The sequence below is a fragment of the Coregonus clupeaformis genome, chromosome 21 (genome assembly GCF_020615455.1).
Source record: "Coregonus clupeaformis isolate EN_2021a chromosome 21, ASM2061545v1, whole genome shotgun sequence".
Classification (NCBI taxonomy): domain Eukaryota; kingdom Metazoa; phylum Chordata; class Actinopteri; order Salmoniformes; family Salmonidae; genus Coregonus; species Coregonus clupeaformis.
Genome location: NC_059212.1, coordinates 53,358,784 through 53,386,597, shown reverse-complemented (window position 1 = coordinate 53,386,597; position 27,814 = coordinate 53,358,784). Strand labels below are relative to the sequence as shown.

The following is a 27,814-nucleotide window of genomic DNA, read 5'->3' as shown; positions in this document are numbered from 1 at the left end:
TGCAACTTTTGCACAACCCCTACTAACCCCTAAAGGCTAACTTGCCATTCCAGAAATGAATTGTTATGTCATTGACCAATTGGCAGTAAACACAGGGGACATATCAGGCTGACACCTCTGCTCAGCTGACCTCAGTTAGCATGCTGCACAACTACTGCTGGACACTTACCAACAAAGAAAGACAGCTCATAAATGTCGATCAAGTGTTGTTGACTTCACTAGCATATATATTTATATATATACATCAAAACATGCTTTTGACATGTGTACCCACTTTCACAGAGTTTATTATGTCTGCAAGGAAATTAGTCCATAATAATCATATTGTTGAGTTATAACAAAAACTTTTAACAGGTCTATGATCAGTCTGTCAAGTTAGGCTGTGTGTGTGCGCGCGCATGCGTGGATGGTTGGGTTGGTGCATGCGTGCGCGCAAATTTGACAACATCAGTGATACTTAAAATATTGAAAGTAATTCATATTTATAATCTATAACAATCGGGTTCACAATGCAAGCGCTCGCTCTCTCTCAATTAAATTAAATTCAATTTAAGGGCTTTATTGGCATGGGAAACGTATGTTAACATTGTCAAAGCAAGTGAAGTCGATTGTAAACAAAAGTGAAATAATCAATAAATATTAAAAGTAAACATTACACTCAGAAGTTCCAAAAGAATAAAGACATTTCAATTGTCATATTATGTATATATACAGTGTTGTAACAATGTGCAAATAGTTAAAGTACAAATGGGAAAATAAATATAAATATGGGTTGTATATACAATGGTGTTTGTTCTTCACTGGTTGCCCTTTTCTTGTGGCAACAGGTCTCTCTCTCTCTCTCTCTCTCTCTCTCGCTCTCTCACACACACACACACACACACACACACACACACACACACACACACACACTCACCCACTCCCTCTCCCTTACTCAGATTTGCTCTCCGCTAATGGGAGGAGCGCAAAATTTCTCTCTCTATAAGAAGTGCCGAACGTACAACAAGGGATTTTACACAGCTACTCAGGAGAAACGAAATGATCTGCCCTGGAGCCGCAGCAAAATGCTGGATGGACACCTACTCCTGGGATGGTTATCGTTCACAGTTATAGTGTACCTTTTCAACTTGCCAGGACCGACAACAGCGTATTTTGGGTAGGCACTGTATCCATCCACATGTTCATGACACTGTCATTGATCAGAGTTTATTACGAGATATCATGCGCTCTTAGAGCAACTTTGAAAGATCGGATAAATTGCTTTACTTATATTAGCATACGGTTCATTCAATTGCTTCAACTTTAGTATCGCGTAAATATGACATAAATTAATAAGTATGGCACTCATATTTATCACTGTTGATGTGTCCTTTAGAAATATCAAATGTGGTTCAAGTGAATCGTTTAGGCTACTGCATGGTGTCCTTGTAGCTATATTGTGATTTGTTTCAAGTATCTGCAACATTGTTGCATAGAACTGTCAGTTCAGCGGCACTTCTGTAGCGCAGTAGGCTGTCACAGCGGGTGGTGAGAGCAGGTAGATGTGAGATGAATTAGTCGGAATTGCAGTGGGTTTACAGACGGGTGTAATAGCTCAGCCTACCGAAGGTTTGTTTTCCTCTGTCTTTGGGTAATATGCTGTAGCATATATATTTTTAAGGGGAGGAGGAGTTGGGGTTGTAAAATAACCAATATCAGCTGTCTCTGGGCAGGTTTAGACACACAGCATTGTATTTGCCTAACAAATATTAACATGGATCTAATAGGGCTAGTTTTGACAAAACCCTTATGTAAGTGTTGTTCAACTGAAAGGTGAACCCCTGTAGCTCAGTTGGTAGAGCATGGCGCTTGCAACGCCAGGGTTGTGGGTTCGTTTCCCACGGGGGGCCAGTATGAAAATGTATGCACTCACTAACTGTAAGTCGCTCTGGATAAGAGCGTCTGCTAAATGACTAAAAATGTAAAAAATAAAAGATCCCAAAAGCAATTAGTCTTCTGACAGGTATCCTACGCTCAGCCATTGATAGGCCTATCAGGCATATTTGAATGAAAGTAGCAGAGTAGTGTGATTACTTTGTTGAAATCGGCTCTGAAAACAGACATGGAGCGAAAGGTGAATGTAGGCTTCAGTCGCAACAGCTGGTAACAATAAAGCAATGCAGCTCACTTAACCGGTGTCTGAAACGTCTGTTCAGCTTTCATAGAAAATTCCCCGTCTAGCATAAACATCGAGATAGGGAAAATTCTGGCATATGGTTCGTGCTCCCACTAAGTTTAAAAACAGTTTAAAACACATTGGAAAGAATGTGTCCAGAATTTACAGTTCGTTTCGCAATCTCATGAGATACTATCATATCAAGGACAGTATTTTATTTATTTAATGAACAATTAAAAACGTTATTCCCAGGGAACGCCTTGGTTTTTTAGGTGTAGCCTACTATGACCACCGCAATATATCGAGGCTACTGGCAGCCTTTGTCTTTTCTGATGAATTTCATTCATTAGGATTCAGACTTCTTTGGAAGACCATTAATCTAAACATAGCAACAACAACAAAAATGCAATATCAACCTTCAAAGCTCTTGTGTGAAGGATACAAGTAGCCTACAGCAGGCATGTTATAGCTTGGATATGTTATAACAGAAGGTTCCTTCCCAGTTGGTGGTTTATATATCACTAATCTATTCTCAGTGGCACCTGCAATCTTACAGCAACTATGAGAGAGTTCAGTCAGAATCGTGATATTATTTTTAGGGATCTTTTATTCTACCATGAACACCACATCATTACAGTCACATTCTGTCTACAATATACAGACAATATATTGTTGTTGACGGAAGTAATCGATACCACCTTGTGTTGCAAACAATAGTTGTCATGAAGTTGATTTGAGTCTTTCACACAAACAAATGTGCACTCCTGGCAGCACTGAAATATTGTGGCTGTTTTAATTGTAGAGTGATGAGAGTGAGTGATAACACCAGCAGTATAATTCCATGGGTATCAAATAAATACATAGGTTTTATTGTCACATACACCAGATAGGTGCAGTGAAATGTGTTATTTTATAGGGTCAGCCATGGTAGTACGGCACCCCTGAAATAAAATAAATCAAGTACCTTGCTCAAGGGCACGTCGACAGATTCTTTATCTTGTCAACTCGGGTATTCGAACCAGCGACATTTCCATTACTGGCCACATGCTCTAACCGCTAGGCTTCCTGCCGCCTATATAAGATAAGGGCGTCGTTTAGCTGTGAACCAGTGGGGGGATGCAGGGACGGGATGGGCCCTACGGGACCTGTTGGACATTATTACATTTACATTTTAGTCATTTAGCAGACGCTCTTATCCAGAGCGACTTACAGTTTTAGTGAGTGCAAAACATTTTCATACTGGCCCTCCGTGGGAATCGAACCCACAACCCTGGTGTTGCAAGCGCAATGCTCTACCAACTGAGCTACACGAGGCCCATTTTGAAGCTGTAAACTGGTTTGTTAGGCCTCAGGGGTCTAGTCTTCTCTCAGATCTCATAAAAGGAAACCAATAAATTAGGAAGGACCGGACAAAGCCGACTAGGGTGGAAGGAAGGAATAGCGCTGTTTGGAAATAATTACTTTTTGGATAACGATCATGGTTTTCATTGCCAGAGGTTGTGTGATATGATAGGAGTGTCCGTTTAGGTCTAATGTGTCACTCCTGAAAAGGTTATGTCCCCTGACCGGTACAGTATGTTGTTAGAGGAAGTTACTATCACCATAAATCCAACATGTTATTACAGATAATAAACATAAGTAACCTCGAATGTTAGGGTAACTGTCATTACTTAGTGTTCTTACTGTAGAGTTCAGACCTATGCTAGTTTGGTCTGGACTGTTACGCTGTCTAGTTTGGTCTGGACTGTTACGCTGTCTAGTTTGGTCTGGACTGTTACGCTGTCTAGTTTGGTCTGGACTGTTACGCTGTCTAGTTTGGTCTGGACTGTTACGCTGTCTAGTTTGGTCTGGACTGTTACGCTGTCTAGTTTGGTCTGGACTGTTACGCTGTCTAGTTTGGTCTGGACTGTTACGCTGTCTAGTTTGGTCTGGACTGTTACGCTGTCTAGTTTGGTCTGGACTGTTACGCTGTCTAGTTTGGTCTGGACTGTTACGCTGTCTAGTTTGGTCTGGACTGTTACGCTGTCTAGTTTGGTCTGGACTGTTACGCTGTCTAGTTTGGTCTGGACTGTTACGCTGTCTAGTTTGGTCTGGACTGTTACGCTGTCTAGTTTGGTCTGGACTGTTACGCTGTCTAGTTTGGTCTGGACTGTTACCCTGTCTAGTTTGGTCTGGACTGTTACACTGTCTAGTTTGGTCTGGACTGTTACGCTGTCTAGTTTGGTCTGGACTGTTACGCTGTCTAGTTTGGTCTGGACTGTTACGCTGTCTAGTTTGGTCTGGACTGTTACGCTGTCTAGTTTGGTCTGGACTGTTACGCTGTCTAGTTTGGTCTGGACTGTTACGCTGTCTAGTTTGGTCTGGACTGTTACGCTGTCTAGTTTGGTCTGGACTGTTACGCTGTCTAGTTTGGTCTGGACTGTTACCCTGTCTAGTTTGGTCTGGACTGTTACGCTGTCTAGTTTGGTCTGGATTGTTACGCTGTCTAGTTTGGTCTGGACTGTTACCCTGTCTAGTTTGGTCTAGACTGTTACGCTGTCTAGTTTGGTCTGGACTGTTACGCTGTCTAGTTTGGTCTGGACTGTTACGCTGTCTAGTTTGGTCTGGACTGTTACGCTGTCTAGTTTGGTCTGGACTGTTACGCTGTCTAGAAAATGATACATGTGAGAGTTGTTCAGCAGCCCAGTGCCATAGAAACCACATCATCGCTAAAAGTCACACGTGTATCAAGTGAGCGTTTGAGGTATAGAGACATAGTGGTAGATCATAACCATCCAACAACATTACTATTGGCCCTCAATAACTAACCAGTTGCATGTATTAAGATTGATGCACAAAACAGGCACGTTATCTGATCTATATCTGTGGTCTTTGGAATGAGGACGCTATGATACTAGTCCAGAGTTATTCTATGTCCTTAGGACAGAGGGAGAATATTAAGGAGATGAGTGTCATTGAATGATTTATCCCTTTAAACCAGAGAACATGAGACAAACAGATGACATAGGTGACATAGATACACAGAGAATGTTGCTGCTACTGCCCCAAAGCCAAACCGACTACCCAGAAACCGGACACCACTGACACTCAGTGCAACACACGCATGCACACACACGCACGCACGCACTCACAGACACACAGACACACAGACACACAGACAGACACACACACACACACACACACACACACACACACACACACACACACACACACACACACACACACACACACACACACACACACACACACACACACACACACACACACACACACACACACACACAGCCAAACACACACACAGCAACAGACAAACAGCAACACACACACAGCAACAACACATACCCAAGAGTCCACTGTTCCCAAGTCCCTTACTGAGCGTGTTTTATCCTCTCCAGGCCTCATCTCAGAGGGGAGCACGTCTGCCCCCTACTGAGTCCAATACCCACTTCCTAAAGCAAGGGAAGCCTGTTCTGAACAGCCCGCTGGCCTCCTACCTCCATTCAGACAGTGCCGACTAGCCCTGCAGACCCATACATTTGCTTTGATTTGGGCATGACACACACACACACACACACACACACACACACACACACACACACACACACACACACACACACACACACACACACACACACACACACACACACACACACACACACACACATACACACATCCCTAGGCTGGCTGACATTGAGTGGAGTATACATACATACTAACACACACTTGTTCAAATAAATATCTGCCATGAGCACGAGGACAGCACATCCTCCGGCCCTCTTCCTGGGTACTGATTTACTCAAAATAGATGGTCGATGTTGCATACCCAATTTCCAGAGTGCGGTGGAGCGTAAGTGTAACATAAACACTGTCTCTGTTGCCCGTAGTCTGCAGCGGCAGAGGGCGGGGTGGGATTCCTAGTGTGGTCAAGCACCCGCTCAAATTGTCATCCTTTGCCACAAGAATGTGAGCACTCATTTACTTTCCCCTGTTCAGCCTGTTGTGGCAGGTGCTGTTTCTCTCTCACATCCCAGTATCATTAGGCTTACCATTGGGGAAGTTAGCTGTGGTTTCATTCTCAGGCTTAGACAATACTGTACCTTGAGGGAATATTCTTTGTTGGGTGGTATTTTCGAGAAGGGAAGGGAGTGAGATTGTTCACTTAGTTGACCCCGGCTGAAGGGTTCACCTTGAGGAGTTTCAGCAGGATGCTGTTAAACAAGCTAACTTCATTCATTTAAATGCTACTTTTGGCCCATTAAAAGGCATTTTGTGGTCTTGTAAACTGCATTCAATGCAAGCCCTAAACTGACTCAAACAGGCATTTGTTTTTATTTAGTTCACATGCTGCGGCATATACAGGAAGCCTACTCACAGCTATGCTATGTATGGTGAATTACCAATCACTAAGGCAGGGGTTTCCAACCTAGGTAGCGCCCCCTCCCCCCCCATATGGGGCCCCAACGTTTCGTGGGACTTTCCTTGATTTGAGGATTAAACGTATTTTTACAATTCACGATTTTACCAATATAAAACAATGCATTAATCTGTGATGCTTTAGGCTAGAAACAAACGGTGAAATGCCAGAGGAAGACGCGACGTTGATGCACATGGGAATATCTTTGGTTTGTCTCTATGACATTCAGAAGCTGAGGTACGACCTTCTAAAGTCAAGGAGTCAAAGAAATTGGTATTTTCTTGGGAAGTAATCTTATACAATGTGTGACTGTCGCTATCAATTGATTGAATCACTTTCTGTAAAAGATAATATGTATAATTAAATTGAGGGTGATCGTTTTTAAATGTGAAAAAGGGGTCCCTGGGGAAAATTTTTTGGGAACCCCTGCACTAAGGCATCACAATGAGTGTTAATAGGGTTGTTTATTGCTGCGACAGCCTTATGTGCCCTGTCCTCAGTTCAAGCTCCCAAAGGTAATGTCCACCTATTGTTTTCAGCCCCATTATTAAGAGAAAGTCTCAATATGCCTAAAACAACGTAACAAAGCAGATTCATTTGTAGCCTGCAATATACTCACTGCTTCTCCACAGTCTCCAGCGTTAATGTCTAGGCTTTAGCTTAGCGGGCTAACACAGTTGTAGCGGGCGGAACACGCTGGTTCAAACCCCCAGTTGGTGTGTTTCCAAGAGGTTATAGGCTACTCAACAGCCAGTCTCCATGTAAACACTTCCCGCCTGCTCCCCTCCACTCCCCAGGCTGCTGGTTCATGTGCGTGCTGCTGCTGGTATCCCAGTGGTTTGTGTAAAGATGCAGGGTGATTACCAGCCATTAAGAGTGACTGTGGGCTCAGGGCTGATGTTGGCGTGGGGCTAGGCTGGCAGACAGTGGTGGCGGGCTTCTCATTACAGAAGCCTTAAGCACTGATTAGCCCTGACGCTAGGCTAGCTCACAGGCAGGATACAGGCAGGCAGGGCGCAGGCAGGCAGGCAGGGTGCAGGCAGGCAGGGTGCAGGAAGGCAGGCAGGTCGCAGGCAGGCAGGCAGGGCGCAGGCAGGCAGGCAGGGTGCAGGTAGGCAGGCAGGGTGTAGGCAGGCAGGGCGGGGAGCGTTCCCTGCCTGGGATAGAGGGATTTCCCAACATCAGAGGATATCCTGTGGCCGCAGTCACACCTCAGAGGGTATCACTTTACAGTGAGCCAAGATAGGATTCTCTCTCAGTGCTGGCTGCTTGGGGTTAGCTGTGATCACATGGAGTCTGGCTAGTGGTGAGATCTCACCTGGTATATTTGGCACAGTATTGTTTCAAGCTTGTCTTATGAGTTAGAGTTTGCACTGTGTAGAGTTAGGTCAATGTCCTCCCAGAAAGCATCTGGTGGAAGGAGTGCTATGCCCATAGCCACCACAGGGGGGAGCAGCCGCTTTCTGGAGCCCAGGATGTGTCTCATTCAGCACCTTTTAACCCCTTTGTGTAACCTTAGGAGAGTTGGAAATGAGATGTGAAAACAGCCAAATCTAAAGGCACCAGACACTGTGTAAGTACAAATTCAGGAAAAAATGTGTTCCATGTATGCATAGTTGTGGTCAAAATAAATGTCAAGTACAAAATGCTGACTTTGATCAACTTGGATGTCCGATGTCATTCAACTCAGCTCACTCACAGCAGGGCCTTGCTGTATTGTGCTGTAAAAATAAGAATTAATTTCACTTAATTGCTCCTTGAATAGCAGGTTAAGGCAGTCTGTCATGGAAATGGTTCCTCTACCAAATGTTGCCTGTTGGAGTTATTTTTCGAGTTTAGTCATTTGGAGGTTTACATACTCACACACCTTTGTTGTGAAGGTTTTAGTCGATGTTGTCTGCAGTGGCCTGGGTAGTGGATAGTCTGGATACACTCTGTACAGTATAATGATATGGTTCTACTGTATATGTTGAAGATTACATGGTGTTATTGCATTTGGAAAGGTCTTTAAAATGTGTGTTGGCCCACTCACATCCGAAGGGCTTAAGGTTCTGGTATCGTCAGCATGCCGAGCCCGACCACAGTTAAGAAATATTGTCTTTTAAAAGGAGGGAGCGGCTCCTGCTCCTATCCAGCCTTTACCAGTCAGCTGTGTAATTCATGGCTGGGTAGTCTGCAGATATGGAACGGAAACAAATTCTCATTGGTAAGAGAAGGTATACAGAGTTAGACACATGATGTTCTTTACAGATGGGACTCGGGACATAGCCTCGACAAGGGTAATTTGCAAAACAGGAAAACCAATATAGAATCATGATGCTTTTAGTGGTCTGGGATTGATGATCTGACGTTAATTAGCGGGATTGCCATGTCATATGTTTTCCGTCCTTAACCACAGGACAATTTCTGTGGGAGAACGCCTGTGTGTGTGTGTGTCTCTGTGTGTGTGTGTCTCTGTGTGTGTGTGTGGCCCTTGTCTCCAGCCAAGATTAGCCAGATTGACAAATGCTTGCTTTGGATTCTGGCTTCGAAAGGTAATCTGTTCTACTCTTCTTGCCTCATTTTCAGGTCGTGATGGGTTCAAGGAGGTCGTATGCAGTTACATGCAGTCTTGCCTTGCAGGCAGGTAGCACAAAGCAGCACAGGTTACCCCATGTTGTCTATGATCCAGTACAGTATGTTCAATAACTGGAAGTCCTTGAGAAATGAATCTACATGTAGAATCTAGAGTTAAGGTCTCGGAATGTTTAGCAAAAACCAAAGTCAGAATCATGAAGTAAATTAATATTTTATTGGGTGATTAAGTCTCAGTGTATGATGATTCTTACCCATATGGAACACCATAAGAATCTCATTATGACTAGATTGAATCCAGGTGGATGTACTGTATGTAAGGTGAGCCAAAATTACATCTCTTCCAGTTGTGACTAAGAGTTAGTACCTTGATGTTATAACCAGTGTGTAGCTACAGGACAGTAGTTTATCATCTTGATTCATTCATGTTGCTACTTAAGACTGCAGTGCAAACAATATACTGTACCACTTCCACCCTTACTGAGTATTGAATTTAGCTTTTGCTGGCTTTTCAGTAATTCTATTTGAATTCCCTGAGAGAGAGAGAAGGAAGGAAACCTTGTAATCTCTCAGTAGCAACTGTAAATAACCGTTAATAACGACTAAACTTAGCCAGTCTTTCAGTTGCTGATGCATGGTTGAAAACAGCTACTGTTTTTTTGATAGTGGTTTTACTTTACATGCTTGGATTACCCCTGGGAAGTGAAGTGCTCACTGTACAGTAAGAATAAATTAATAAATGTGTGTGTTACAAATCTATAATCTGCATAACCAATTACTCATTGTACAGAGTATTATCGAAAAGTACACTTTAAAATACACTGGTTCCCTTTCTTTCTTACCAAATAGTGGTGGTCTGATTCTCGTGTGAGCGTGTGTGTGTGAATGGTATATGAATGCGGTGGGTGTGTATGAATGTGTGCCGTGGCTGAACTTGTTTGGTGCGTCGGTCGGTCGGTGTGCTGGTACAGGGGTGCTCTGCGCTGCTCTGTGCCATGGCGTATGCTAGAACAGGGGAGTCATGTGGACACTGTTGTGGCGTGCCCAATCTGTGCCAGTCACACAGTGACTACAACTGAGCCGCTGACCCTAGGAGCCTTGAGTTCTCACATTGCAGTTAAACCTCTTACCAAGCTCCATGGTCTCATTCCCCAACCAACCCCATATTCAGACAGTACAGACCGCTCCACGGCTACAGAGCCAATAGTTCAGATCAGGGTAGCATTTTGAATAAAAGATTGGGAAATAATAATCTGCAGATGTCTAGAAAATGGTGATGTATTTCATTTTCTGGATTAAAAACTATAGTTTAGGTTCATAATGACTCTGGTAGGGGGGAGTGTCCTGACTGCTGTAGAGTAGGGCAATAGGGGGACAGGAAGGCCAGAGCAGTGCAGAGCTACGCCCTGTTGAGAATGGAGATGTCCTCCTTTTGCCAGCCTTAATGACACTGTTTCCATTTCACTTGTAATTTATGCCAGATATGGGGGAAAGAGTAAAAGGTTATTGAGGAGGTAAAGCTAAGATCAGCCATTGGTTGAGAGAGAACTGAGTTATATGGCTATTGCTTCTAAAGCCCTGAGATTGATACTGTACAGTTACAGGACACATAACAGATCATCTCTATAATAATAATAATAAGCCATTTAGCAGACGCTTTTATCCAAAGTGACTTACAGTCATGCGTGCATACATTATATATATTTTTTTGTGTATGGGTGGTCCTGGGGATTGAACCTACTACCTTGGCGTTACAAGCACCGTGCTCTACCAGCTGAGCTACAGAGGACCATCTCTGTGCCAAAACAGACCAATATAACTTCACATTTCAGTAAGTCATTATCGTTTAAATAATGAACCTTCCCGAATGGGGAGAATATGATGCCTAGTCTGTTAACGCTACAAAGTATTGTTCACTAAGTCGTAGAGGGGGTGAGGGAGGGATGGAGGGGATCGGGGGAAGTCCCCTATCTTCAACTGCTGACCTATACAGGATGTGACCAAGCATGATGTCATCTCTGTCCCTCTAGCCACTTTCCCAAATGGGACATGTCAGAACTGTGACTCAACTTGGGCATAATGATGCAAAGTATGATGACAACCATTACAAAGTAATGTTCATTGGTCATCTAACCCAGTACAGATCAAATGTGGACCTAAACATTTTCAATGACTTGGATGCCACAGTCGGAATGTTGTTTTTTCTCTCTTTCACTCAAGCTTCAGTTCAGTCAGTAGTAGTACATAGCCTAGGCAGCAGCCTTGGATTCAGGCCGGGCCAGAGGGAGAATACCACACTGACATTCCTACTACCTCTGGCAGGGCCTGGCCCGTGAGATACCGGATGGGACGAAGGTTTGGGCCCTCCAGAGGTCACACCCAGCCCAGATTTTCTTTTAAAAAATTCCCCTGTTATCTTTACAATAGCCTGGCTACCACCATAGGGTTGGATCACATTTAGACTTTTCTGAGGTGAGCATGGTGGTTTGTCCCTAACAGACAGGGGATTAGGTAAACTACCCCAGGGGGCTTGTATTTACAACGACTGTTAATATGGGACCTGTTGTGTCTGCTTGCCTTGCTCACTGTCTGTCTGGCTGTCTGTCTGGCTGGCTGGCTGGATGCCGTTGTTTTGGGTTATCTTTAGTAAGACAGCTGGCTGGTTCGTTTTCTCTGGGAACAGACTTTGTTTTGAGCCAACAGCTGGAGGGAATGATTGGCATTCGTTTAGAGTAAATTGGCCTGTGGGGGTAGGTATGGGTGAGGAGGGCGAGAGAAGAGGGGAGAGCAACCCCTTGAGAGGGGGAGCGAGGGATAGGAGAGGGAAAGCAGAGGGAGATGCAGAGGGAAAGGGGGGAAGAGGAGGGGGAGAGGGGAGACAGGTAAGGAGAGAGGGGAGACAGGGGAGACAGGGAAGGAGAGAGGGGAGACAGGGTAGGAGAGAGGGGAGACAGGTAAGGATAGAGGGGAGACAGGTAAGGAGAGAGAGGAGACAGGTAAGGAGAGCGGGGAGACAGGTAAGGAGAGAGGGGAGACAGGTAAGGAGAGAGAGGAGACAGGTATGGAGAGAGGGGAGACAGGTAAGGAGAGGGGGGAGACAGTTAAGGAGAGAGGGGAGACAGGTAAGGAGAAAAGGAGACAGGTAAGGAGAGAGGGGAGACAGGTAAGGAGCGAGGGGAGACAGGTAAGGAGAGAGAGGAGACAGGTAAGGAGAGAAGGGAGACAGGTAAGGAGAGAGGGGAGACAGGTAAGGAGAGAGAGGAGACAGGTAAGGAGGGAGAGGAGACAGGTAAGGAGAGAGAGGAGACAGGTAAGGAGAGAGGGGAGACAGGTAAGGAGAGAGGGGAGACAGGTAAGGAGAGAGGGGAGACATGTAAGGAGAGAGGGGAGACAGGTTAGGAGAGAGAGGAGACAGGTAAGGAGTGAGGGGAGACAGGGAAGGAGAGAGAGGAGACAGGTAAGGAGAGAGAGGAGACAGGTAAGGAGAGAGGGGAGACAGGTAAGGAGAGAGGGGAGACAGGTAAGGAGAGAGAGGAGACAGGTAAGGAGAGAGGGGAGACAGGTAAGGAGAGAGGGGAGACAGATAAGGAGAGAGGGGAGACAGAGGAGGAGAGAGAGGAGACAGGTAAGGAGAGAGGAGGCAGGTAAGGAGAGAGAGGAGACAGGGAAGGAGAGAGGGGAGACAGGTAAGGAGAGAGGGGAGACAGGTAAAGAGAGAGGGGAGACAGGGAAGGAGAGAGAGGAGACAGGTTAGGAGAGAGAGAGAGGAGAAAGGTAAGGAGAGAAGGGAGACAGGTACGGAGAGAGGGGAGACAGGTAAGGAGAGAGGGGAGACATGTAAGGAGAGAGGGGAGACAGGTTAGGAGAGAGAGGAGACAGGTAAGGAGAGAGGGGAGACAGGGAGGGAGAGAGAGGAGACAGGTAAGGAGAGAGGGGAGACAGGTAAGGAGAGAATGGGAGGGAGTTGACCTTAGAGACACCAGACCACACAACCAGCAAGTTGAGACTGATTGATAAACTGTAGTTTCAAGTTGAGACTGATTGATAAACTGTAGTTTCAAGTTGAGACTGATTGAGAAACTGTAGTTTCTCGCTTTTCTGTTTGGGAGGGTTCAGCCAGGGTTGACTCTTTAAGGTGTTGACTTTAGGTAGCAACACACACAGACACACAAGTGCTGTGCACATGCAAGCGCAGGTGCGTGACGCACACATACACACACAAGTATGTACACATACACACACACACACACACACACACACACACACACACACACACACACACACACACACACACACACACACACACACACACACACACGCACACGCACTCACAGCACCTGTTGGCAAGTGGGGTGGAGATGGTATAAGGGTACATACTAGCTGCACATTTGTCTAACCTTCAGTAGCCTCTGTTTGATATACACTGAGTATACCATACATTAGGAACACCTTCCTAATATTGAGTAGCTCACAAGGCCCTTTAATGATGTGAGGCTTGAGGCAATTGCCTCTTCTGTCTAATGATAAGTCCGCTAGTGTGTGCAACCAGAATAACCATTGACGAAAGACAATGGGGATTGTGATACTGTAGCCTAAGTTTTCAGCCAAGTGTAATATGTAATGTCCCAAATGTCCATTGGAACTCACAAAACCACCAATGGTTTGCAGTCTGGAAAAGCACAGATCTGATTGGAGTAGGGTGGTCAGTTATCGTTTTTCTCTATCAGCATCACTGGATGTCAATCAAAGCCAATGTAGTCTGACACTGTTAATGAACAATCTGGAGATCTAAAAAGCAATAGTCATGGTTGTCGTCTTAAGTTCATCACTCCCTCATTATGTAGTTCACAACAGCAAGAGCATATTTGTTACAGAGCAATCCGTTAGTTGCACTGCAGCTCTCTCTGTCACAACATGTGTTTTTATTAGTCCCCTGTAACTGCAGATTTTGTACTGAGTTGCCTTTTTGACATACTGATATTATGAAGTGTAAATGACACGCCAGCATCTATGCATGTTTGCATATGTTTATAAAGAATGAGTCATTGCATACTCATCACATACTCATTAAGATGATCAATATTAGGCCAAAGGTTATGTGATATCAAGGTTATTATCAAGCTGCCAATATTTGATTATGTTAAATGTTCTTGTACTACCCCTTCACATGTAACCCTTAATAACCCTTCATAAACCCTTTATAAACCCCAGATGAAGAGCGACATTAACAGCCATATTATAAAGCAGTGCAGCAGCAGTGCAGGCCAGGGTCGTGGTAGGGGCTCTGACACGAAGCCAGAAGGGTGATGAAGGCAAAGTTTAGTCTGAATAAATGATTTCCTCCAGGGATCCAGGGCTGTGTGAGTACACACACACACACACACACACACACACACACACACACACACACACACACACGCACACACACACACACACACAGCGTAATGAGTCGTTTTCACTCAGCCATCATTGGAAAATGTATATCAAGTAAATGTCACGGGCAATGGGACGCGTTGACAGGTGAAGAGAAAGACCTAAACAAACTCCACCAGTGAAAGGTGCAGGCAGGGAGGAAGAAGGCAAAGCGACGAGGGAGATTAGCCTTGTTTGAAGCCTCGGTCGACGATGTCTGTGTGTGAGTGAGGAGTGCATGAGTGAGTGAATGAGTGAGTGTTAGGAAAAAGCAAAGCTGAGCAAACAGCAGTAAGAATCCCACCTCACGTAGGATAATAGTGAACTTTATTATTTTTCTGTTGGTGTTATGTTCCATGTGTGTTGCTGTGCCAACACCTCAAAGGAGAAACAGCCTCTGAAAACAGTTCATGATAGAAAAACAAGGGTCTACATGCTCTTACATTCTAATGTGTAAGACCTAAACCTAGCAGCAGTAGCTCGCTACACTGCTAACTATACTCCCTTTAGTTCATATACCTTACATTGTTAACATGTACAGTCGTGGTCAAAAGAGAATGACACAAATACTAATTTTCACAAAGTCTGCTGCCTCAGTTTTGATGATGGCAATTTGCATATACTCCAGAATGTCATGAAGAGTGATCAGATGAATTGCAATTAAGTCCCTCTTTGCCATGAAAATGAACTTAATCCCCAAAAAACATTTCCACTGCATTTCAGCCCTGCCACAAAAGGACCAGCTGCCATCATGTCAATGATTCTCTCGTTAACACAGGTGAGAGTGTTGACGAGGACAAGGCTGGAGATCACTCTGTCATGCTGATTGAGTTAGAATAACAGACTGGAAGCTTTAAAAGGAGGGTGGTGCTTGAAATCATTGTGCTTCCTCTGTTAACCATGGTTACCTGCAAGGAAACATGTGCCGTCATCATTGCTTTGCACAAAAAGGACTTCACAGGCAAGGATATTGCTGCTAGTAAGATTACACCTAAATCAACCATTTATCGGATCATCATGAACTTCAAGGAGAGAGGTTCAATTGTTGTGAAGAAGGCGTCAGGGCGCCCAAGAAAGTCCAGCAAGCGCCAGGACTGTCTCCTAAAGTTGATTCAGCTGCGGGATCGGGGCACCACCAGTGCAGAGCTTGCTCAGGAATGGCAGCAGGCAGGTGCGAGTGCATCTGCACACACAGTGAGGCGAAGACTTTTGGAGGATGGCCTGGTGTCAAGAAGGGCAGCAAAGAAGCCACTTCTCTCCAGGAAAAACATCAGGGACAGACTGATATTCTGCAAAAGGTACAGGGATTGGACTGCTGAAGACTGGGGTAAAGTCATTTTCTCTGATGAATCCCCTTTCCGATTGTTTGGGGAAAACACCTTGTCCGGAGAAGACAAGGTGAACGCTACCATCAGTCCTGTGTCATGCCAACAGTAAAGGATCCTGAGACCATTCATGTGTGGGGTTGCTTCTCAGCCAAGAAAGTGGGCTCACTCACAATTTTGCCTAAGAACACAGCCATGAATAAAGAATGGTACCAACACATCCTCCAAGAGCAACTTCTCCCAACCATCCAAGAACAGTTTGGTGATGACCATTGCCTTTTCCAGCATGATGGAGCACCTTGCCATAAGGCAAAAGTGATAACTAAGTGGCTCGGGGAACAAAACATTGAAATTTTGTGTCCATGGCCAGGAAACTCCCCAGACCTTAATCCCATTGAGAACTTGGTTGATCTTCAAGAGGCGGGTGGACAAACAAAACCCCACAAATTCTGACAAACACCAAGCATTGATTATGCAAGAATGAGCTGCCATCAGTCAGGATGGGCGGCAGGTAGCTTAGTGGTTAAGAGCGTTGTGCCAGTAACCGAAAGGTCGCTGGTTCTAATCCCCGAGCCGACTAGGTGAAAAATCTGTCGCTGTGCCCTTGAGCAAGGCACTTAACCCTAATTGCTCCTGTAAGTCGCTCTGGATAAGAGCGTCTGCTAAATGACCAAAAAAAAAAAAATGGATGTGTCCCAGAAGTTAATTGACAGCATGCCAGGGCGGATTGCAGAGGTCTTGAAAAAGAAGGGTCAACACTGCAAATATTGACTCTTTGCATAAACTTAATGTAATTGTCAATAAATGCCTTTGACACTTATGGAATGCTTGTAATTATACTTCAGTATACCATAGTAACATCTAACAAAAATATCTCATAACACTGAAGCAGCGAACTTTGTGAAGACCAATACTTGTGTCATTCTCAAAACTTTTGACCACGACTGTACTCACTGTAGTTTTCACATGTTTCAGGACCATAGATATTGAGACATTGTGGTTGGGCAGGGCTTTCCATCATTCCTACTCAGAACCAGTGAGCTCCTGTGTTCCTGGAAACAGAATAATGACTTTAAGACCAAAGATCTTGCAAGATCAGTTTCTGGAGTGCTACTGTACGGGCACAATACTCTCCTTTCGACTCCATCCTTTGTTCTAAGTGAGTTGAATGAGTTCGCTCTGCAGAAGTCAACAGTGCTCCTTTTGAGTGTGTGACACTGGCTCTGCAAAACTTAGCATAGTCTGAGTGAGTGTGTGACATTGGGTTTCTTTTGACTCACATTATGGAGGTAAACTGATCTTTAAACTGATCTTTAGCTAGTTATTCTGTACGGTTTTGGGTTCTCCTTCTTCGTCTAACACCTCTTCAAATGTGCTTGTTAGGCAACATGCAGGAGCACAATTCACCAAAGTACTATGACCACCATTGTGCATGTTGAGGATAGCTCTAAGAAGTAAAATTATAATTTCCATCAGTGTTTTAAAACCTAATACCGATAGCCTCCCCTCAGCTCCTCCTGTAGATATCAGAAATCCTTTAGAATAGGGGGGAACTGGAATTAAAGCACATCTGTGATAGCATTTGACTGCCACAGAGCGGAAACATGCACAAGACGAGCCACAGTAGCTTCTTCTCGCGAGACCTGAAGAAGTGTTTCTCAAATCTCCTCCTCCTATCCGCACTTTGCCTCCCAGCCTTCTTGGTAACTGGATAAAAATATGCTTTTGTGTGGAAGTCAGCTAAGCAGGCAGAGCAGTAGCCCAAATGATTAGTGTTGTCTCTTGCCTCCTTCCAGCTTCAGAATGTCTTTGTGTCTCAGACAGACACACAGGCAAACAGACAGACGGACAGACGGACGGACAGACGTCACAGTACACAGACACTTTTGAGGAATGGCATTTTATTTGACTCTTGTCTTGGATAGCCTCAGGGCCAGGCAGGCAGCCAGCCAGGCCTCTGTGCTCTATGGAGAGTTAACACTGAGGAGACTGTGATAGTGACAGTAATGGTTGAGGCTCCTGATGTGTGTCATGTCCACTAAGGAATGTAACATGTCATGGTGATAGGATTTAGATAATTCTGACAACATTTTTGTCTGTGGAGTTTCACCACTGTTGTTATTGGTAATAATGGCACACCCATGTATAGTTTAGCACAACCGGCAGCAAACTATCTAGAGTTATGCCATGAGCAACCATTGTGCCTAACATAATTGAATTGCTGTGTACGGTACATTACAAAGGGTATAACTCAGCATCCGGTTGCTGTTTCTTTTGCTCTTACAGACTTCAGGAGCGTGATGCTTACATCTGTCAAATCTCTAGGAATGTTTAAATAATAGTTTTAAAAACAGGTGCTTAATTTACTGAGACTGCCAAGCTTCATGAATAATCTGTTCCACTTTGTATCTCCTGGGTAACATCACTTATTTTATTCATCCAGCGATATCTAAGTTCAGTAAAGTTTGTATATTATTATATTTGTATATTATTACATTTCAGGCATATATCTTAGGGCTTGTTGAGTGATGGCTGGAGTTTGGCTCTCCTGATGGCATGTAGAAATTAATTATGCAGGTTCTCTAAATGGTGTTGCCATCATTCAAATATTGAGCCTCAGCCCACAGCAGAAGTGTTGTGGAAATGTTGTCAATCACGATGACAACCGTTTATTAACTGGTACATTTTGCTCTTCAGTTCTTTATTTTTCTCCTCACTGTGTTGCAGACGTAGTGGATACACATATTATCAAAATAAATAACAATTAAGATGAATAAAGATAGCATTTGTATGTTTGGAGTATCTCTATACGTACAGTATATACTGAGGCACAGTCAGGCCAGACTATCCTACAATGTACTTAAGCTCTTTTACTCCCTAAAGGAGAACAATTTCTGTCAAGACACAGCTTGCCAGGTTTCCATTAGAAAAATCCTTAGATGTCAGACAAGTTAGGAAAGGCAAACATGTTTTGAAAAAAATAAGAGATAGGAGCCATTTGACCTGATCTGAGTACACAAATTCCAAAACCTGCCCTTAACCCCACTAGACTGTTGAGATCATATTCTTCATATGGGGCATGCCATGTACATAGTAGATAATGAAAGCACTGTAAAGTATTCAACAGAAAATGTATATAATAACATACCATTGTAAGCTAACATAAGCTAAACATAATAGGATATTGCTATGCAGTATGACTTTGTGGCCATATAGAGGCACCACTCTAGGTTTTGTTTGTCATGATTTTAGACTCCAGGGAAAACACTTCACAATCAGTTATTATCAGTTCTGAAAGTTTTCTCTCTCTCTCTGTGTAACATGACCTCTGTGACCTCTTCATTGAGGCCGTTTGGCTCTGAATGGTGACAGAAGACAAATGAGGTCATAAAGTGAACATGTAGCACCATTGACTGGAGGAGTACACAGGCAGAAGTACCCAGTAACTCTCTTGATATACAGACTGTGAATCAATCAGTGTTCACATTCGCTGCAACACGGCCTATGCCTGGGACATCTGGAAGGAATCTCTATGGCTGTGATTTGGTTAATAGTTGTACCCAAATGACTCATGGGCTGGAAATGGAATTGAATAGGTTTCTGGTTCATTGGCATCAGTAACACGCTAGCTAAATGCTAATAGTGGTTGGCTGACTGGCTGTGTCTTGCTCACTCTCTCATTAGCTTGTGTCCTACTATTACAGAACAGGGCTGAATCTTTCCTCACTGAAGAGTTATTGTACGGTTCACTTGTCATAGTTACTCATTAGACTAGCTATCGCGACCTGTTCTGCCCATGTGACTGGTGATGTCTGCATGGGCCTCTCATTGTGCACGGTGTAATCAGAGCATTGTTTTGTGAATGAGATCAGAACTGTGTCATCCAAATCTGACACACCAGATTCACTTGAACATGACAAGTAAACTCCGCTTTTTGTCTGGTGACATGCTAAAGCCATTAGATAAAATAAACCTGTTTTATTAAGATTGATGGAAGGGAAGTTCACTGAAGGCCTAAAGCTAAATGCCAACATTTTGATGGCGGAGGCCAGAGACAGGTCACCGTATGGCACTGAGCAGAGCACTGAAGTTATATTGAGGAGACAGGAAGAAAAACAACCTCTCCTTGTCACCTCCAGAGTAAATCTAATATGTTTATCCCTTATTGATGGCTGTTGTCAGGACAACCCCAGATTGTTTTCAAATATAGCAGATGTCAATATTAGCAGGGAAACGTTGACATTTAAAAGGCATCAAACTCTTTCAGTAATGGCATATTATGTGCCCGGGTCCGTTGTAGGAGTCTGTTTGTGAATTCTTCTGTAAATCCATGTATTCTTCTCTTTCACTTTAATGGTGTAAAAGTGGCTCTGAAATTGCACATAATGAACATCTACCCTGCCAATCCTGTCAGATGGTGTGACCAAAATGGTCACAGGCTGACAGTCATGTCCCCTGCGTCTGTTTGTGAAAGTAATGCTCTGCTTTGCCTATCCGTCACAACCTCAGAACGCTGGTCAGTCAGGGAGGGTTTTGCCAGCTATGCGGCAGACCCCGTGATAGCTTGTGTGTTTTATATACACTTCCTTTAAATAAACTGACGAAAGGAGTGCAACTCTACCACATGTTCTCCTATACCGTGTTTAGAAACTAAGCTTAGCCTCATTATATTTCAAATGAATTGCAGCTCTAGGGTCCTGAATACTGGAAGTTTGTATGGGGATTCTATAATGAGAGTGTAAAGCCTGCTGTGTGATCATGTTTAAATCTATACACCGCTGGTCGCCGTGAGTGACAGTCAGTAGTCCCCAGGATATGGTAAGTCTCCATTGGTTGGCTACTGTTTAGCATGCCTGTGGTGTGACGGTCAAATTGACTGTGTGGGACCATTGTTTTAAATATGTCATATCATGTCCTTTAACCACCCTGTATCAATCTAGCTAGCTAGCCAGCGATGTTATGACTAGAGTCCTTATTGGTAGCTACACTAAAAGAGACAAATCAGCACAGAACGTTCTTCAGCTGCTGAGAACGTGCTATATACACAGACATGGTGAATGTTGATTTCAATCTCCAGAAAACGTTGCATTCCCCGGAACATTAACCATTGAACTCGATTGCAACCTTCAAAAAATGGCAGCCGAATTCCCTCGAACATTAACCAGCTCTGACTTAGACCATAAAGGTCAGCCTTCTGTATTTGGGACTTAGCATACCATTTTCCTGACATTTCCAGTCCACTGTACTGACTGAGTGTTCCGATAGTTGATTTTTCATTCTCCGTACCCCAAAAACGGTGTGTTACAGTACATCTCCCCAGATTGCCAGGTAATGCCTGTAATAAACTTGAGGAAGGCCCTTGGGTCGAAGCGTTGCTAGCAGGAGCACAGCAGGAGCACAGCAGGAGCACAGCAGGAGCACAGCAGGAGCATCTGACAGTATCTAACGGGCATCTCTCTCTGTCTCCCCAGACTGACAGGTAATGAACCGCTGTCCATCCTACCGCTGAGCTCCCAACCCGAGGAGAACGTGGGTAGGGCCCACTACAAGCTGTGCGACCGGCTCAAACTGGAGAAAAAGCAGCGGCGGATGTGTCGACGAGACCCGGGTGTGGCCGAGACCCTCATGGAGGCCATCAGCATGAGTGCCCTGGAGTGCCAGTACCAGTTCCGCTTCGAGAGGTGGAACTGCACCTTAGAGGGCCGCTACAGAGCCAACATTTTAAAGAGAGGTAGGGAAAGAAAAGCTTCTCAACTTCATATAAAAATATGCCATTTAGCAGACACTTTTATCCAAAGTGACTTACAGTCACGCGTGCATACATTTTTACGTATGGGTGGTCCCGGGGATCGAACCCACTACCCTGGCGTTACAAGCGCCATGCTCTACCAATTGAGCTACAGAGGACCACATGTAAAATGTTCTGAGTTAGACTTTTTCAGCTTGCAGATAACTCATTTCTGACTTTCATGGGTGGAGGGGGAGAGACATTTTTGCAATTTATGCTGCCATCATTGAATGGTATAACATTGAATGGCCATAGTAGATAGTACAGTAGAGAGTATTTGTTTTGTGATGGCAACTTTCAATGGCTCATTTTGAGTGTCCAGTAGGAAGTTGGTAGCTTATAACTGATATCTGATTCTTCCCCTTGCTCCACATCTCTCCAGGTTTTAAGGAGACAGCCTTCCTGTATGCCATCTCCTCAGCAGGCTTGACTCACGCCATGGCCAAGGCATGCAGTGCCGGGCGAATGGAGCGTTGCACCTGCGACGAAGCCCCAGACCTGGAGAACCGCAAGGCCTGGCAGTGGGGCGGCTGTGGAGACAACCTGAAGTACAGCAACAAGTTTGTCAAGGACTTCCTGGGCAAACGCTCCAACAAGGACCTGCGTGCCCGCGTGGACATGCACAACACTAACGTGGGCATGAAGGTGAGTGTGGAATGGAGCCATGTTGGACGATGCAGTACATTTGATCTTGTTGATTTGTGTGATGGGACCACAACTCACAATTCGTCACAACTGTTGCTGTAAAAAGGACTATATGAATATTTGATGGTTAATTGACTGATTGACTGATTAATTGAGTGATTTAGTTATTGATTGATAGTGGAGTTTGATATATCTAGGCCTGAGTTCTATGGGCGTATTCTAGGGTGAATATATTCTCCTACATACACATCTCTATATAATGTTGGGTTGTTAAATTATTGTTCTCTAAGTTGACATCAGTCTAAAGTCACAGCAAAATGACCAGAACCAGTGAAAATGACCAGAACCAGTGAAAATGACCAGAACCAGTGAAAATGACCAGATAGGAATTTAATGTGACCACGAGAAGAATAACAATGACAGGGTTTTTACGGCTACATTCCAGTGGTCGACAGAGAACCGTTTACCCACATGCTGTGGTTATTAAACAAAACTATAGATTCTAAAGCATCCCACTTAATAGGAAGATAAAAGGCCAGCCTAAATCACTTAAATTGACTGCTAAATTCAGTCAAATAAGAGGCCTCTCGTTAATCAACCTTTGGTTCTCCCTCTCAAATTAGAGAGATAATAGCCTTAATTTGTGCCTTGGCGAGAGTAGACAATTGTTTGTGGTGAGGGAATGAGGGTTTGGTTTTTCAGCTTGGATGTGATTTTAATAGTAAAAACAAAAAGAAGAGAGAATGGTTTTAAATTGTCAAGCCAAAGCAAACTCAAGGTCCTGGCATCCGCTAGCTTTACTCAGATTTTCTCATATTGTAGCCATTTTCATTTTAGTATTAATATAAATGATAGCAGAAGCACACTTCCCCAAATGTTATCAGACACAAAGCTCTCCCCGAAGACCAATGGTGTGTTCTTCCTCTTCAGCTTGGCTCTCCAAATCCATTCTCTCAGGAGATTTTATTTGTGATAAAAGATTTACAAGCTGTTTTCGTTCAGGTTTTTTCTTATTTGCACATGTAGTGAGGTGTACCACGTCCCATATGGAGCACAAATCTTGGAATGTGCTAGGCTATGCATCCCTAGAACATTTCGAAGCTGACATTTCAAATTTTCCTGAACTGAACTGCAAGTGTGGCGAATATGCAGCACTTCTTTCTTATCCCCGAAGCAGTTTCCCAGTGTGTGAGAAAATAACCGGAGAGAGTCTGTCCAGTCCAAGCCTCCTTTGGAGAATATGCATTATGGATTTTCACAAAACTTTTTTATGTTGTGGTCAGTCGATGCTGACTGAGCTGTACACAAATGAACCGTTGCCTGCCACAGAGAGTTCAAGCAATGTCGCAACGTGTGCTATTTACTGTTGTGCTGTATTTGACCAAACAACAACCCGTTCACCACCCGAAAATTTTAGTTTGTCGAACATTAACGGTCAGAAGTGGTCTCTCAAGTTCAACTGAGTCCATATTCCATGCCATCTGTTGAATAGATCCTGTTATATGCATTATGAGAAATCTTCAGGTCTCAACATATTTGACGTAAAATGGATTTGTTTAGCTTTCCACTTATTAGCCTAACTGTAGTATTATGAAGTTGGCCTGGTGAAAGAGATGGACCTTAGGGTTTTTTGTCTCCCACATACCTTAAAACAACCCAAGAACAGGGGCCAGGGTCTGGGTATCCTGTCTCCTTCTTTCCCGTGGCTGTGGAACTCAATGGATCTTTTCTTCAGAAAAAGTGCCTCCACTTACTACTAGTAATAACCATGATGACTTATCACAATATTATCACAACAGTATGTATCGTCACTCCACCTACAAAGATTATCTTTTAAATGATTGCTTATAGTGTACCACATGTTTTGGTCTTTGGTCAGGAACTGATTTCAGTGTGACAATGTTATCATGTAAATTGTTATTATGTTAATGACAGTTTATCACCAATAAGTAGAGCCTATAGATAATCTAACTCTGTGGTGGGAGTATCAGCAGAAAATATCATAATGGCCTCGGTGCTCATCACATTTTAATACATTGATGTCCTGTGTATGATATGAGTAAAGTCTTCATATTGGAGGTTATTAATTATGATATTAGGATGTATAACATAGACCCATTGTGCTGCAGAAATTACAGGGGAGTGTCTGGGTAGTTTTTCTACCTTCTACCTACAAAGTACAAAGTGGGTCAAAGTTGATATTATGTTGTTCTCAGGCTGTCCCTTTGATCCCCTGTGGTGGCTGACTGTCTGTATGTTCCTCTCCTCTCCCACCACCAGGTGATCAAAGCTGGGGTAGAGACTACCTGCAAATGCCACGGTGTCTCAGGCTCCTGCACCGTCCAGACATGCTGGAGGCAGCTCTCGCCCTTCCATGAGATCGGCAAGCAGCTGAAACAGCGCTACGAGACCTCTCTGAAGGTGGGCAGCTCCACCAACGAGGCCACAGGGGAGGGGGAAATCTCCCAGGCCCGGCCCCAGCAGCAGCAGCCCCCACCGGGCCCCAACAACGACCCAATCCCACGCACCATGGACCTTCTCCACATCGAGGACTCACCCAGCTTCTGCCGGCCCAGCAAGTACTCGCCGGGCACCTCGGCCAGGAAGTGCTACAAGGACAAGAACTGCGACGCCATCTGCTGTGGCAGGGGCCACAATACCCAGAGCCGCGTGGTGACCCGGCCATGCCAGTGTCAGGTGCGCTGGTGCTGCTATGTGGAATGCAAGCAGTGTACACAGAGAGAGGAGGTCTACACCTGTAAAGGGTAGCCCAGTCTTAGAGGAGAGAGCAAGACAATGGAGTGGGAGGACCTTTAGAAGCACTTTGAGGGATTTTCTGTTGTGTGGGTTTGGTTCTAATGCCCTGTGGCCCCAGCCAATGGGGGTTGGGGTTGCAGCAGGAGATTGGCCTTGTCTGACAACCGGGTCAACATGTGTCTCATGCTTTCTGGTTGCAGAGTTGGAGCCTTGGAGAAAGGCTACCTCGCCTATTCAACATCCAGTCAGATGTGTCAGTGAGAAAACACAGCACTTGGCAGCTGTCTCCGGCTAGCATGCTGTTAACGAGGATCCAATATAATGACAGTAATAGTAAAAGACTGGCTTTTGGGCCTTGCCCAAAGTAGAAATGTGTGTGTTGGCAGCGAGTGAGGGTGCAGGGGGGTCAAATGACAACTCATATGGTAATCATGGCAACCATATTCCGAAACTGTTCTGAACACAGGGTGTAAGATTTATTATACACGCACATATTTACACTCACACACCAATGTGTGTATGCATATGTATGTAAATCAATTAAATTGTATTATAATGATATTATACACACTTGCCACTTCTCTGAATATGTTTAAACAAACCACTAACTACACAAATGTTTTGTTGTTTGTGTGTTCTCACTCTCTTTTGCTCTTTTGTCAATTTGTTTTGACAAGGCGCTTTGGAAAGCAGCACATTTGTGTCCTTTGTGTCTCTCTGTGGATAATTTATGGACCCTTTGGGACTACTCCTTCACGAGGAGAGAAAACACGTTCATTTGTCTTTGATTCTTTTACACTAGAGGGAAATTGTTGGTGAATACATGTACAGAAATGTATTTTTGTTTTGCCAGTAATTTTAGGCTACTCTTGGCCTTGAGTGAACTCAACTAATGTTCAGGGAATAACTGAAACCACTATACTTATTTGGAAAGAGTAAAAAGAAAAACTGAAAATCTGTACGTAATCGAATGTTCAATGAGAGAATGGCCTTGCTTTTCTGAGTTTAGTGTCTATTACTGTCACCGTGACAACAGGAGACCACCTGACCAGTAGAGAATGCATCTTCCAATCAGATGACTAGTGCTCTAAGTAACAGCAACTCAACTATGTCACCTTGCTTCTTGGTACTTAGTTAGCCCTCTGTTTAAAAAAGAAAAGCCAATCTTGCTAGTAATAGTACTATAACATTATAAAGAAAACAGCAAACTGTGGGGTACAGGAGAAATGTAACCCCTATTTCTATACATACCCTCTCATATCCTTCCTTCCTCTCTCTACACCCACCATTTGATTGACAAGGATAAATGGTTGAGGTTGAAAATGAACAGTATGGTGCAATAGAAACTAAAATACATCTTGAGATGTTTGCAAAATGGCTTAAACATTAACACCCAGAGCAAATGTGGTCTTTTAGAGATAGTCCTGCTGAAGCTCAAAGTATTAGGTGACAAAGTGTGTTTGCGACGACAAAGCAAATGTATGCTCTAGCTGGAGCCTATGCATTGTCTATCCATTGTTTTGGGCATAGCTACCACAACTCTGTGACTGCAAAGGTACAATCTCCTTTTGTGTTGTTTTGACAGGAATTTTCTCTAAGGCAGGTTACTATTATGTTGTATGACTAACATTTAATATAGGACGTTTGAAGCTTAAAATGACTGGTGGCAAAGGCAGAGCCAACCCTGTAAAACAGCTACAATAACTCGTGAGATCCAAAGTCATCTTTAGATTCCCTTTAGATATACAGTCTTTGCCTTGTTTTAAGTGGGTGAGAATGAACTACTGAGTGAGGAACCCAACATTGTAAGATAGCCCCATTCACGCACTGAAGCCCCAGAAGCCCTTAATAATTTCCCTTTAAAGTATTTATGAATATATACAGTGCAGATGTTTTTGTTTATTGTAAATAGCAATGGTTTATTCTCCTGTGGTATAGAGACAAGAGTGAGGCACATGGTAAAATCTCACAGGGAAGTAAAGAGGAAGTTGGTAGCAATAAGGAGGTTAGGACCAAGATATCTGATGCTGGGAAGTCAAGTGATAAAATATAAGTTGATGCGTAAGGCTAAGGCTAAACCATGAATATGGAATACATTGCTTCTGTAAACTTTTGATTGTAAGTGATCATCAGTAAGTGAAAAACAAGTGCCAAAACGAGTACCAACATTAGTAAATAGCATGCCAATACCCTCAAATAGCTTTGACCATCGGCTATGTTATATAGACTACAGTTCGCCTACAGTTTTAAACCAGGGACTCTCACAGGATTTATATCTGATTCGATCCACCATGATTCAGCCAGAAAAAGCAGCATGCTCTCAGAAGGGAGTCTAGTTTAACGAAGGTTGGTTGGTTCATCCTCTAGAGCTGAATTCCAAACATTTTGAAAATGACGAGGCATGCCAAATAAAGAATGGTCAAAGCATATACATAGAACATAGCACGCTACATGGAAACCATAATGGCTATGCTGAAACCCTGAGCATAAATGCCTGCTTCCCACAGCTTCCACACTCCTCTGCCCAAGACTGTGGTTCTCTACAGTGGTCATTTATTGAATGGATACAAATGGTCAACAGAGTCATGGCGAGAGGAATACAGTATGCACATTGCATGTATTTTGTGTGTTTTATATTGTACATATATACACTTCTAAGTTTTTCAAGACAAAGGACGGCAAGATACAACGGTTGTTTTTCAATGTCATTGTCTTAGTCCTCCATATTCTATTTTTGAACTCAT

General features: G+C 43.9%; 1 protein-coding gene across 1 annotated transcript; it reads left to right on the top strand.

The window, feature by feature from the left end:
• The first annotated feature begins 1,019 nt into the window (after positions 1-1,019).
• Positions 1,020-27,494, top strand: LOC121535361 (protein Wnt-9a-like). Its single transcript, XM_041842371.1, has 4 exons — positions 1,020-1,156; positions 21,352-21,611; positions 22,051-22,313; positions 24,594-27,494. Exons 1-4 carry the CDS (start codon positions 1,065-1,067, stop codon positions 25,080-25,082), a joined length of 1,104 nt encoding a protein of 367 aa, XP_041698305.1. The 5' UTR covers positions 1,020-1,064; the 3' UTR covers positions 25,083-27,494.
• Positions 27,495-27,814: the final 320 nt, after the last annotated feature.

Excerpts from the sequence above, each read along its gene's own strand:
- LOC121535361 (XM_041842371.1), top strand. The coding sequence starts at position 1,065 with ATGCTGGATGGACACCTACTCCTGGGATGGTTATCGTTCACAGTTATA. Across the intron at positions 1,157-21,351 it reads CCGACAACAGCGTATTTTGG|ACTGACAGGTAATGAACCGC; the intron begins GTAGGCACTGTA and ends CTGTCTCCCCAG. Across the intron at positions 21,612-22,050 it reads AGCCAACATTTTAAAGAGAG|GTTTTAAGGAGACAGCCTTC; the intron begins GTAGGGAAAGAA and ends ACATCTCTCCAG.